This window comes from Cottoperca gobio, chromosome 1 (assembly GCF_900634415.1).
Source record: "Cottoperca gobio chromosome 1, fCotGob3.1, whole genome shotgun sequence".
Classification (NCBI taxonomy): Eukaryota; Metazoa; Chordata; class Actinopteri; order Perciformes; family Bovichtidae; genus Cottoperca; species Cottoperca gobio.
In genome coordinates this window covers 9,412,852-9,426,081 of record NC_041355.1, presented here as the reverse complement: position 1 = coordinate 9,426,081, position 13,230 = coordinate 9,412,852, and the positions used below count along the sequence as shown (strand labels likewise).

Here is a 13,230-nt window from a genome sequence, read left to right as displayed (position 1 = left end):
CTTTCCCAATGTAAGTCAATGGGAAAAAGTATTTTTGGGCCCCATGGCATCACATGATTGACACGGAAATTATAGTTTGACCACTACTACGAAAATTTGCTTCAAAACCTGCCGCTCTTCCTAGGGACTTGGTAAAAGTCGCACAAGTAGAGAAGAGACATAAAGGTCATGTCAGTTACACAGCAATATCTAAAGTTAGCTAATGTTAGCTACTATAAGCTACTGATAATACCAGCACAAGCAAGACTGGAGCATCAAAAGTTCTGAGTGCAGCAGATTAAGTATGGGTGCATTTTATTGCTTATGAATTCAGCAATTTTCTTTTGAGGAAGAATGTGTTATTTCTTCTTTCAAAAGTTAAATGCAACTCAATCAGAGGCGGCCATAAGAGCTTTCTCAATGAGAGCAAGATGTGAATGATGCTAATTTCCCTTGAATGTCTGACAAATGATTTGAGTGACATTTGAATTCATAAGAGGAACCATTAAGAGACACTCATCTCAGAAGTGCATGTAAATCACAAGAAATTGAATGAATTTAATTGGCAGTGGGTTGCTGGCGTGTGCATTTTTAAACAGGTGGCTAGTTGTTGGTGTTCCCCCGGGGTGCAAGTTGGTGTCACAGGTGCAGCTTGCGCTCCACATCACCCTGCTTCGGGGGGAATCGTTGGTCATGTTGGCAGAGAGTGCTGTTCTGTCAAGGTGCATTATTCTTTTCACCCCGCGCCACGTCCCCATCTTCAGCTTCGCATGGCTCCTGATCTCACACAAGAAGCAGCTCTTTCTGTCTTTCTGTCTGTCTATACCATCATACAGTATACAACCAACACCATCTTCGCCTCATTTTTCCAGTCTTCCGATCTCTTTCTTCCTCCCTCTGAGGGCTGTTCTGACACAGACAGATCCCATTAACCCTACCTGTGATTTGTCCTTACCTCTGACAAGCAGGGGTTGCACACAAAAAGAACAGTAAAAGAAATCCTAATTCATACACAATGTCGCTGAACAAGTTTTCATTTTTCTAATGTTTTGTGACAGGCCGAGGCCCAAAGAATGACCTCTGCCAAATAAAATGACAGAGTGACTGAATGATATCCCCTCAGGTTAAATATGATATTTTATTCTTAGTTTATTTTGTACTTCTCCTCCTGCTCTTTTTGGAGTGCTCACAGAGAAAATTCACACCGGGTCTCTCTAAGGTTTGTCTCTATTCCATGTTTTCATGTAACAACTTTCACATGGTTTCAAGGTAGAAACACAATGATGTCCGGGTCACCTTTTTTCTTCTCTCCCATGAGATTGAATCACCTTCCTGACGCTGATCTCCAACCAGCCTGCTGTTATAACTCCGAAGCAAAGCTCAGCACCAACACAGCCACATTATTTGCCACTGACCCAATTAGGTCCTGCATGGATCCTGTGATACATAATTATCTCGCTCCTTTCTTTCCCTTCTTCACCCTTTCCCTATTTTTCCTCTGTTCCTTTTGATGAATGGCTTTGCTTTTTAGGACAAATGACAGCCGCGTGATTAATTGTGTGTGCTCTTTCACTATTTCGCCTCCTCACATCTTTTTCAATTTCAATTTACATTTCTCACCCTGTGTAACTAGAAATATTCTATCTTTACCTGGGTTTGCCCCATCAGCATATTCCCATAAATAAAAGAGGGGGAGAGGTTGAGGTGGAGTGGAGCGAGGGATGGAGGGAAGTGTGGCCCAGAGGCAGGGCAGTGGGCATGTGCAAAATGGAGGGGTGAATGGATGGAGAGGGAAGAGGGAGACGAGCCAACTGCTCCAGATCAGGAGTGTGAAGGTGACTGCAGTGAATAAAACAGAAAGAGATGGAGATGAAATTAAAGAGAAATCCAAATGTTAAAATGTAGGAAATAGACAGATGAGCAAAAAGCAACAAATTAATGAAAAATGGCCCATACTATCAAACAATAGAAGGAGCATAAATGCAGTACATGACAGGGGAATAGGGGAACAGCGAACAGAAGATAAAGGAATAAAAAGGGGACGTAATGAAACAGCAGCGATTGTAGCAAGGTGTGCAGCCACTGCACCGTGGCAGGACGTCGTGCTATGCTTAATGAGGCAACAGTGCAAGCAATTAGTTCCTGATATGACATTATCAGTCACCAATAAGTGAACACATCATTAACCATCAACTCCTCCAAAGCCTTTCATGCTCCATCTCTCGCTCACATACAAGCTTGCACATGCATATGTTCTTAAACATGGGGGTTTTAAATTAGTTAACATAAAGCATACGCCGTTTCCTTTCTCATTTGAATCTACACAAACATGCATCGGGCCCAAACATCTTTAACATCAACCCTGTCTCCAGAAATTACGTCCATATACTACTAATTTACAACAGCAAATGTGTTTTAAAATGAAGCACAAATTGTGTTTTTATCAACATTATGAGGTAAAAATTGGTAATTAAAATATCAGTATAACTATCAGCAAAATAGTCACACTGGAAATGGGCGTGAGTAATAGATTAATAATCAGCACAAAACTGATTTACATTTCTTTGTATATATGGATTGTGACTCACGTTTAGAAATAAATGTGTTGCAGCATGGCCAAGACACCGTCTAAATATATTCATGGCCTGAATATGAGACAATATTTTTTGGGGGAAATGGCGTTGAGGGTCAAGTGAGGGTCATCTTATATTCCAGGACATCAAATATTCTTTTTCATTAAAAAAAGAGTGACCTCTTTCAGAGAGCGTTGTTTGTAGCCTTATTGTTTCTAGGCTAGCGAATCAGTTTGAAGTGCATCTTTTAGAGTTATTAAACACAGAAAAAATATTTTTAGCCCAATTTAACTTGCAGGAAATGAATTGGAGGAAATGAATTCACAAGAGAAAATGGGTCGAAAGCATCTCCCGACAACGACTGCAGAAACTGATTGGCTGATTACATTTCATCTGTAATCAGCCAGGAACTGTTCAGGCAACTCACAGTACTTGGTGTAATACAGAAAAAGTCAAGAGGGACTTGAAGCACAAGGACGATGTGTTTATTTTGTTAACATGTAACCAAACTCATGATCTTTCCCTAACTTTACCCAAAGTGTTTACGCAAAACTCAGGATGCAAACCCTGGTGTTCAGCGTCAAAGTCCTGCATTAGCTCCTGGTTGGTGGTAGTGCGCTTCTATCAAAATGTAACTTGAGAAACAAATTAAAAGTAAACTAATGACATTTCTAGGAGTCAGGGTTAGAAAAAACTTCCCTTATTTCGCTGCGGCTGAACACCATATGGCCTTAAGCAGCATTTCCACAATTTGGCTTCATGCTGCACAAAACTGCGCGACTGCTTCCAGCCAATCCAATCCAAGCCAAATACAAAAGTTGATTTCCACTTAAGTAAACAATTCAAAAGGTCTGCACTCCATTGGGAGCTGACTGGTGCATGAAATACAACAACATTATTGCACTCCCATGTCTTTTTCTGTGAAGAGGTGAAATAAGATTCCCATTCTTCAAAAAAGCAAAGCGCTAAATAAGGGCTTTGATTAGACGCGCTAAGCATATTTGAGCGTGGCGAGGGTCTGATCGCACAGGGGAATAGGTTCCTCAACTGTTTCCCACAGCAGCTGGGCGAAGAACAGGGAAAGAGAGACAAACAGAAACTGTGAGAAGGCGCAAAAATTAGATTATGCCTTACCTGCAGTTTCTGTTTTCTCATGAGCACAACAAGGTTTTTTGCTATACTTACTGGACTATCATCTACCTATTAAAAATATAACTTTCAGGAGACCTACAAATCATGCATCTGTGAAATTACAGCATATTTTGATCACTTAAATTACAAGGCAGAGAAGATTTTGCGTTTTTTACACATTTTAAAGTGAGGTTTGACATTTACAAGAGTCATAGGTCATGCCGCAGGTTTGTCCAGTGAAGTGAGACAAAGTTCAGAGACTGATCACTGCAGAGCAAAGCAAAATGCCAAAGAGAGACACAACACAGTCTGCATGGACAGTTACACTCAGAGAGAGTGATGATGTGTCATTTCTGTTACTTTTATTGAACAAATAACTGCTATCCACAAAGTTAAAGACAATTCTGACCTTGTTCACAAGTTAAACCTAACATGTCAGTTCAGCAACAACAACAAGCATGTCAAAGAACAGTTCAATAGGAAATGGCCCCAGGAACATGAAATCGCTCTTCATCCTCTGCCTGACTTACCTAACAAACACCAGTCAAGCTGTGAACTCTGCCAGTTAGGAAACGCTCTGTGATGGAAGGTACAAAGAGGAAAGGATTGTCACTCGAGCTATGTATATGTAACACACACACGCGCGCACACACACACTGTTTTCATCTGTTAGTTAATTAACCTCTTGAACCTTGAACTCTACCCTCATATTTTCTCTGTGGTGGGTTAAATAGATTTTTCCCTCGTATCATTATACAGCATATATTCACCATCTGGGTGCTTGCTTGACATTTCATTAATATCCAATGACTATCCAAAGATACATTGCTTTAATAGCACATTTTCTGAATGCAAAATGCATCATGTTGTACACATTCACACCATTCCAACCAGTGGCACATTGTTCTATATGTCATACTGATTTTATTTATGAGGGAGATCTGCCTGGCTGCCCTTGTTTCTGTCCTGCTTGTTACCTGTGACTGATGAGTAAGGCTCGGTTCCAAGGCTAAATTTGTAGTTATTTGTAATAAACGTACACGTGTTTGTCGGTGCTTATCTGTGAAACAAGCATCTGTGAAGATGGACCCACGGGTTGGTCGATTGGGGTTAAAGAGGTTTAATGATTTTGCCTATTGAATCTAAAGTCATTCAAACAAAAAAAAATTGATTGAAATTTAAATTAAATTCATCTAGATTCATAGATTCTGCCTCACCGACATACTGGCAGTAAGACAATGTCATTGCCCTTTCTGTTCTGGAGGACAGAGGCAGCCAATTACATCTCTAATCCAGGCATATTTAACCGGATAATCACCTTTCATTGTATAATCCTCAGGTTAGGTAAGGCTTCATGCAACGGATACATCTCATCGGCATCCTCAACCAAGACAAACAAGGGCAACAGAAGGTAAGCTTTTATAAAAGTGAATTTTTCTGTACTAATGAATAATAATTCAATATCAGCTCAATATTTAATGTTTACTTATTCAACACAACTTGAAGTATGGTTCATTTGTAGTGAGAAAGCCTTGTAAGGAGGCTGTTTGAGGTGGCCACTACACTCCACTTAAACTGACGTCTGTTCTCCGCTTTATAACATTTGATTATCTGGATCTCGAGTATATTTCGCTGTACAAGCCGACAGATGGCCAGCCCACTGTTTGTATTTGTTTTGGTTCAATATTTGTGCCCCTGTTGCTTGTTACAATGCAATCACATCAACAGACATCTTTAAACGAGCTCCACTGTGTGATTCTCAGGCTGGCCTCCAGAAATACAAGAAGCAAGAGGATGTAATTAGACAAGAATTAAACAAAGCGGTAATAAGATATAATAAGGAGATTGTTGAACATGAAGCGAGAGAAAAGGATGTCTGTGAATGGGAAAAAAGATCTCATTCTTGCCCTCTGTTCTGTCCTATCTGTGCCAATACTGAAGGCGACAACCTCATTTCAGAGCCATGACATGAAATCATTGCTGGGGTGGATGGATGGGTAGGCTGTATGAGGTGGAGGAAGTGGTGGAGAGGTGTAAAGATAGGTGAAGATAAGCTGGAGTGCCAGACCCGATTGCATAACTATCGGCTGTTTATGGATCAGACGCAGGCTGGTTTGGCCCTCTGGGATTGATTGTCTTCTGACTAGACATCAGGTGAATAGAAAGATAATACGAAAACTAAAAGAGAAAATAGAGGGAGAGTATAATGAAGGGTGAAGCATTGCAGCCAATCTGAGTGGAGCGTGTCCGTGAATTTCTGTTTAGTTTTTTCTTTACGTCTGCCAGGGAGGTTCATTTTTGTGCCCATTTGCTCGTCTGTTTGCCTGTTAATTTGAAGGGTATCTGGGAAACAATTTGGTGTAAATACAGATCATGTGCCAAGAAACAAGCGGTTTCATTTTGTTAATTTTCTGTGAAGAAGGGGTATTTGGGAAAAACATCAAATTGGAAACTCTACTAATTCTACACATCAAAGTCATTGCTGTGTTAAGAAGACACATTTTCCTTTTAACTCCTCGTCTCTCAGACGTTGACGAAACAAATCTATCCCTGTAGTCAGACCCGTTCAAGCCTGTACAGGTTGTGTGCCATTTGCTACTTTTTTTCACCCCTGGTTATACAAATTTCCTCCAGTCCTTACAAGCGTTGGATCAGACCGAATATGATCGTTTTGATATACCATATAAAATGCGCAATAAAAAAACAATATGACGCTACAGAAACAAGATGATATTGATGAATGACCACAACAGGAAATGAGAGTTACTCACTTGATATTTTGTACAATTCATTCTTGTACAAATGTGGCCCGGAGAAGGGAAGATTGGGGAGCTGCTGCCCCCGCAACCCGATCACGGATAAGCGGTAGACAATGGATGGATGGATTCTTGTACAAAGCCCAATATTAAGATTTAGGTGTCCTCCAAAAGTCATGACCACTCTCAGTCAATCAGTACGCGGTCTATCACTGTGTATTTTCTGTCACAGCTAGTTGCAGAAATATATCCCTTATCAAAAAAATATTTTGGTAATAAATGAATAATTATTGTGCAGCCTTGATGGAGTAATGACCTCTCAGGGTGCTTCTGTCTGTGTTGTGTCCCTGTGTGTATTGTATGTGGGTTATCCCACACAATGCATCACAAAGCCCTTCACTCTAGTGGCCCTTGTGATATATATTTAGAAGATCCCTTTAACGTTTAACCCCTTATGCTCCAGCCAGACCCATTTAATGCCTACGACAACATCGCCACTCTCGAGTGCAGCCCGCTCTCCATCATCAGCTGTGGTAGTTGTGTTTGTTTTAGCCCGGTCCACCTGGCCCTCCATTTCATTACTTCAATTAGCGTGATTACGATCTAAAATTGCTTGTGTCGGCTCTGTGATTGACAGAAATTGGCCACTTAGGGAGGAGAGCTGCAGACACACAGTGACGCTCAATGGCTTGTGTAGTGAAACGTTCATGTGTACAGTCGTGCGTGTGTTTGTTTATCCTGATGGGAGTTGTGCTCACTGAAGATGAGAGCAATTCATCAGGCAAACAATGTGAGACCATCGCAACAGAGCGTCCATATATCTCGCTTTACCCACATGTGCAACATCAATGTCTGGGGGAGTGAAAGAGACAGATGTGTGTGTGTGTTTGAGAGTTTGTGTGTGTATACTTGGGTAAGATTTTGTAAACATTATCAACTTATCTTTAATGCAAAGCTGAATTTATCATCTGCTGCATGTATACATTTAAAAATAAACCACTGCTTTTCTATTAGCATAAAGTTCATACATAGTACACAAAGTGCTATAATTACTGTCCGCTTTTCAAAGAATTTCCTGATTGTAATCATGTGTGACATAAAAATTCCTCCCTTCTCCACCATTACAGCTTAACATGCTCTAAGCGTGTTGCAATCAGCATGTATCACATGCACACTGATTGTGTAAAAGCGGGACAGACAGGCAATCACTACTCAGTCATGGCACGTTTTGTTCGACCCAGTGGGAGTTGGAGAATACGTCTCGTTTGGCGGAGGCACATTTAACGGTCAAGTGTAATTTAGAAGACTGGCTGGTCTTCGTGTCTCTTCTCATTATGGCCATCGTGGTCTACACTGCTCTAAGTAGCGACCGCTGGAGCAGATCTGGGTATCTGTCTTGTTGCCGTCTTCACGGCATGCGAGATGGAGAAGTGAGGTGTTATGTTTGTAGCACATCAGTGCCGAGTACGGCTGTTCATCATCAGGAGTTGATAGCCAGAACAGCAGAGGTCCATGACAGAACATTAATCTGTCTATCAAACAGACAGCCATAAGTCTCTCCTCTTCCTCTGCACATGTGAAAGAATTTCATTCCCTTTTTCTTGATCTTTCTCTTCTACATCTTCCTCTATCTCACACTCCAGACTTTCCATTTTTCCACACCATTCTTCCTCTCCGCACCTTTGGTCCATTGTCTTGAGCTTTCCACCCACTCTTGCTCTTTGTGTATGGTTTTCATTGTATTGCTTGTGACAGAGTATGTCCTTTTTGACAAAATGAATTGTTCTCTGAATTGGATTGGAGTGATTCCTCCTCCATCTCCCTCAAGATGTAGTAATCCTAGTTTAAACAGCACCCAGTGTCCATGTCTCTTGTTTTTCAAGATTTTAGGATATTGCAACAAATAATGAAAATAATACCAAGGTAAAAGCTGCTATTATGATTATTTTCATATGAACAATGAATCAGCTCTACCGACTGTTATCGTCTTTGTATGATTTTGGGGGGTTTAATGACAGAAATGGAATATAATATTCATAACGTTGTTTTAATCTGTGTATAAATCACCTGAAACTAAGAATCATGTTTTCGTTACCTTAGATCGAGTCCTTCATATCTACATAACTTTTCCTGCCTCTTCCATGGAGTCCCGCACAAGATTACATTGAACACCATGAAAGTGTTATAATTTACCTTTGCCCAATAGTCATTTTTACTGAATAGTGTTTGAATGCATCATAATGCAACTCTGTGGAACGTCTGTTCACCGGCTACTAACTGCTAACAGCTATTGGTAACTAGCTTTCCTCATGCTGATTTGTTGTTCACAATGTAGCATTATCAGGGACAAATACGGTGTGTGTCCTTGGACGCGTCGGTGGTGCGTTTACTGCGTCCCAAACACATTTTCTATCAAGCCCTTACGGTACTTGTGGTACCCTATGAGTACAAACACTGGATCTAGAGAGGGCATTTGCAGTTTTTACATTACCTGGCGGCCTTCGTAGTTCTCCAACATGCTCGGAAAGGAAAGGTTGCGCGGAGGGGTATTTGGTTTGCAATCTGCAACCTCACATAAATGTCACTTAATTCAAACACTGGTCCTTTAATCTGATTGTTTTGGTTTTACAGCCCAAAAACAGACAGTTAAGGTTCAATCCCATCAATTTTGTTTCCTACCACAGCAGTTAGCTGTTCTTAGCAAAATAAACTGTGATAAAGACACTGTACATAATCTGCCCAGCATCAAATGGCAGATACACACGCTTGCTGGTGAGCAGAGTGGAGGATTTAGCAAACTAATAAGCAGATGTTTCCCTCAGGAGCCGGAGCTAAAACGCTGGACTTAAATTCATCAGATGGCCAGAAACTGCAAATGAATGCTAATTATGTTGTCTGATGATGTGCAAATTGGAAACTTTTTGTTAACACATTTGCTACTGTATAAAAACATTATGAGGTTATTATTGCAGCTTAAATAATGTTGAACATCAGGTTTTATTTGTCAAAAATGCATTTTTAGCTTTTTAGAATGAGCTTTTTTTTCTTCATCTCTTTTCAATCTTCTATTTGGGGTATTTCTCGTCTTCTCCCCACACTCGCAATCCCTTTCCACATTTATCTTTGTCTTCCATCCAGGATGAATGTAAAAAGTGCAAAGGGAGGACAAGAAAGTAGACCACCCTCTGCTGCCAGGTCAGTGATATCTAAGTAAAGGTGCTGCAGGAAATTAATACACTTATTAAGACAAATTAACAATCTACATAGAAAATAAAAGCTAAATCAAGAGGTGAGGTTTTGAGCTTTAATCCTGTACTTGTAGTAATTAATGAGCAGTTTATCAAGAGAGAGATGGTATAGCCTGCTTTGGAATGACTTTTAAATCTTTACTGAGTTTCTGGGTAATACAGACGGTGAAACTTCCAAGTATTCAAACAATTGTCTCCCATTGCTGATGTTGTATATCAGCAGTCTGAGTCCATCTTGACTTCTTTAACAGGAGGGTCCATCCATTAAACAAGCAAACAAGTTCAGTGTTGATTTATATTGCTGGTTATATGAAATCTTTTTCAAAGTGTTCATATTAATTACGAGACATTTAATGGCGCTTGGAATTGATTAAAGCTTCTTTTTCTCCTAGCATGTCTTCACGAGGTGGGAGGGGTGGAGCCGCTGGCAGATCGCCCGCTTCTGCGAGATTCAAAAACAAGGCTCTTCAGCTCAGCCTCTCCAAGAAATTCTGGTTATTATCATTGTCTGTTTGTAATCAACATTGATTAGCACAAGGGGAGTGGGTTGTGTAGATTTGTTCACCTAATTGGGGTCAGCTGCATAACAAGTTTCAGAATTTCAAACTTCCTTAGAAACACTTCCTTCCTTTTATTAGCGACTGACGCAACTAATGTCAGGTGATTGAACTGCTGACGTTTGTCAATTGTTACGCTCAAGCTGAGTAATTATTTCAAGGGAGGCTATATGAATGGATTACCCAACAGGCACTTAAGTATGTTTAATAAAGTAAGTTAGGAGAAGAAATTATAGGCCTGGCTTTGATGATGACAGCTCTCAACACTTGGCATTTCACAGCTCAAAGTCCCCCTCAGCACAGGGGAAGGACTCTGGGGAGGAGGAGGGACGTCGGCAAAGTAAAAGGAGCCTCAGCAACAGCTCAACGGTGGCCGCTGCGTACGTTTCTTTCCTCAATAAACTCTTTGGACAGGTCAGTTCATCATCATCCTACATACTCAAATGCCTGTTCTCAAAGCCTTGACGCAGTTGTTGCTTCCTGGTCAGGTTATTCCAAAAAAGGACATAGTTGCGGTTTCAAGCTTCCGGTTTTATAAAAACCATCAGGAGCAGTTAGATGCGTCAGGAAACAGCATCTAATAAATAGCAGGCTTAAACTACTTGTAAGACAATACATGTCAACACCATGTAAATAGTTTCCTGACCCATCTATATGTTCCTGCCAGACTGCCCTCGACTACACACAAAACACAGATACACACAGATACAGATAGTTGGAGAAGACATGATAGTAAGTGGTAGCTATTGATTGAAAATATAAACACAGGTTGCTATTTGCAGTGAACCATGACTATCCAAAAATGAATGCCCTGTTTGACATAGAATAGGGAAAATGTATTAGAAAAGTCAATAACATTACCCAACTCTATATCAAACATTAAACCATCTAATCAGCACTGACGGGTGTTACCTCACCCTCTGAAAAAAAACAACCATCCTTTCCAAGAAGTCACTCGAGTAATTCCACTTCACAGATGATTTACTGCCTGGACACTGGGCTGGCTTCCATTAAAGCCCTGGCTGGTTCAAGTGAAGCATTGGCTCTGTTGATGTCTGATTCCCTGATCCAAGATTGCTACAGGGCATCACTGACTATTTAGGGAAATTAAAGCTGGAAATGAGCCAATGAAATGATCAAGCTCAATGTCACCTTCCCCATTCCAGTTAAGCATGAGAGTGGATTTATATAGAGAGCACTGTGTCTATCTGTGTTTAACTGTAATACAATGTGATTCAATGTGGAAGATATGCCAGCATTTAAACGTAAAACATCAAAACAATTAACTAACATTATCAACAGAATGTGAAGAGGTAACAGTGTTGATGTTATGTCAAAGACGTCTATGTCTCGTGTTGCAGAGATATCTACTGAAATCAACAGCCTGACTGACTAGTTCCGCTCCGTCCAGTCGTGTAATACCACTTGTTCCTCTAGAGGTGATAGTGAGTCACTGTAGCTTCAGTCTGCCCTCAGTACAGAGGGAGAAGAAGCACGGCTGCCTGACTCGCTTGTAAATATTGCGGCCATGTTCCATGTCTGTTTTATAGTTTGTTTATTAGATTACATTCAAAGTGGCAGAAACGAGGAAACCACCTCTCTTCTTCCTCACAGCTGCCAGGAGGCTGTTTCGCCCCGGGAAACAGTGTGACTACTCTTAACAGTTAGCTTGAGTTCAGCCACAGCACCGGGGAAATGCAAACTCCTGCCATTACACAGGTCCACCAGCTCTCATGGCTGCGCCGCCATCGGGAAGACAAGATGAATATGCGGGTCGTTTTCTTTTAAATTTAGTCCAATGAACAAACTAACGTAACGCTACACGGACTAAAGCCCCCGGTTAACAGACCGCAGTGTTTTTTGACCGGCTCTCAGAGTTTTGGTATTCTTGCCCACTGACTGACTGACAGGCATTACACATGAGTAAATGCAATACACAATATAAAGAATAAATTAGAATACAATAATATGCCAAACTACTACAACTAAAATATGAACATTAGAGGTTGTATGGACCCAGTTCAAAGGTGAAATACTGCCCCCTGTTGCTTTGGAGCAGGCGACTCGGAATTACATATTGAACCTTTAAAAAATGTACAGTATTTAAAAATAATTAATTGTATGGCATTTGCCTTCATCAGAGCAGAGGGATTTACTGTAAAAGATAACATAACAACATAATAGAAATCTACACCAAGGGGAGTTTTGTGTCAATGGACGTGTTAATCATGTTCCATAACTAGATTTCTTAATAACTAGTGGGACTGTTTCATTGTTTTAAAAGGAATTTATGGGAAATGAAAACCATTTCGCAGTGACCTTGGGCTACTGTGGACTACACTTCTGCATCCTTCTCTGAGTTACTACCTCACCTGCCACGGCTGACATGCCTTGTTTGCTCATGGCAGTCCCTGGTTTGAATTTACTGGTAGCCAGGGAGTGAGGTCTGCATCGTATCCACAGATAAAGGACAAACTGCCCTGACACTGAAGCAGGAAAATCATCCATCCCTCAGCAGTCCTAATCCCTGCCTCAACACAAGTATTAATAACCCCCTTAGCAAGGGTTACTGTCAGCCCTCATTAGATCTGAAGAAACGGCCTGGGAGAGACAAATAGCTAAAGAAAAACTATTGATGCATTTAAATGTCTAAGCTGAGGACAGATGGATGTGAAGCAAATAAACTGTACCCATCAATGAGCATCATATGTGCGTACTGTACTGTATTTTCCACCTCAGAATCATATGTGTGTCACATACCTTACAAGAGTTCATGCGTCATGCTTACGAAGCAGTAGGCTGCTCAATGGACCACGTGAAGGCAGACACAATGAAATTAACTGTTAATGGGTTCGTTCAGAAGGATGAATCGAGAGTCTGCATGGCATGGCGTCTAATCCTAGATGAAAAAAAATCCAATTAATGTGTTGACCTTGCCATTTTAATATGCCCTTGTAGGCTGGAGGATCCTCTGCAGGGTAAACAG

The 13,230-nt window shown here is 40.8% G+C and overlaps 2 protein-coding genes across 3 annotated transcripts in view; one reads left to right on the top strand and one right to left on the bottom strand.

Moving 5' to 3' along the window:
* doc2g (double C2-like domains, gamma) overlaps positions 1-13,230 on the bottom strand; it is a 62,135-nt gene that overhangs the window by 44,740 nt on the left and 4,165 nt on the right. The window contains exon 2 of one of the 2 annotated variants that reach the window (XM_029436618.1): positions 13,005-13,143. The exons of the other annotated variant lie outside the window; for it this stretch is intronic. The gene's annotated coding sequence lies outside the window, so the exon portion shown is untranslated. The remainder of the gene's footprint in view (positions 1-13,004; positions 13,144-13,230) is intronic. 2 annotated transcript variants of the gene reach the window in all.
* The window catches only part of cabp4 (calcium binding protein 4), a 21,157-nt gene continuing 12,964 nt past the window's right edge, over positions 5,038-13,230 (top strand). The window contains exons 1-4 of the mRNA XM_029430159.1: positions 5,038-5,094; positions 6,903-6,972; positions 10,406-10,442; positions 10,526-10,658. Of these exons, the coding sequence (XP_029286019.1) occupies positions 5,038-5,094; positions 6,903-6,972; positions 10,406-10,442; positions 10,526-10,658 (297 nt within the window). The remainder of the gene's footprint in view (positions 5,095-6,902; positions 6,973-10,405; positions 10,443-10,525; positions 10,659-13,230) is intronic.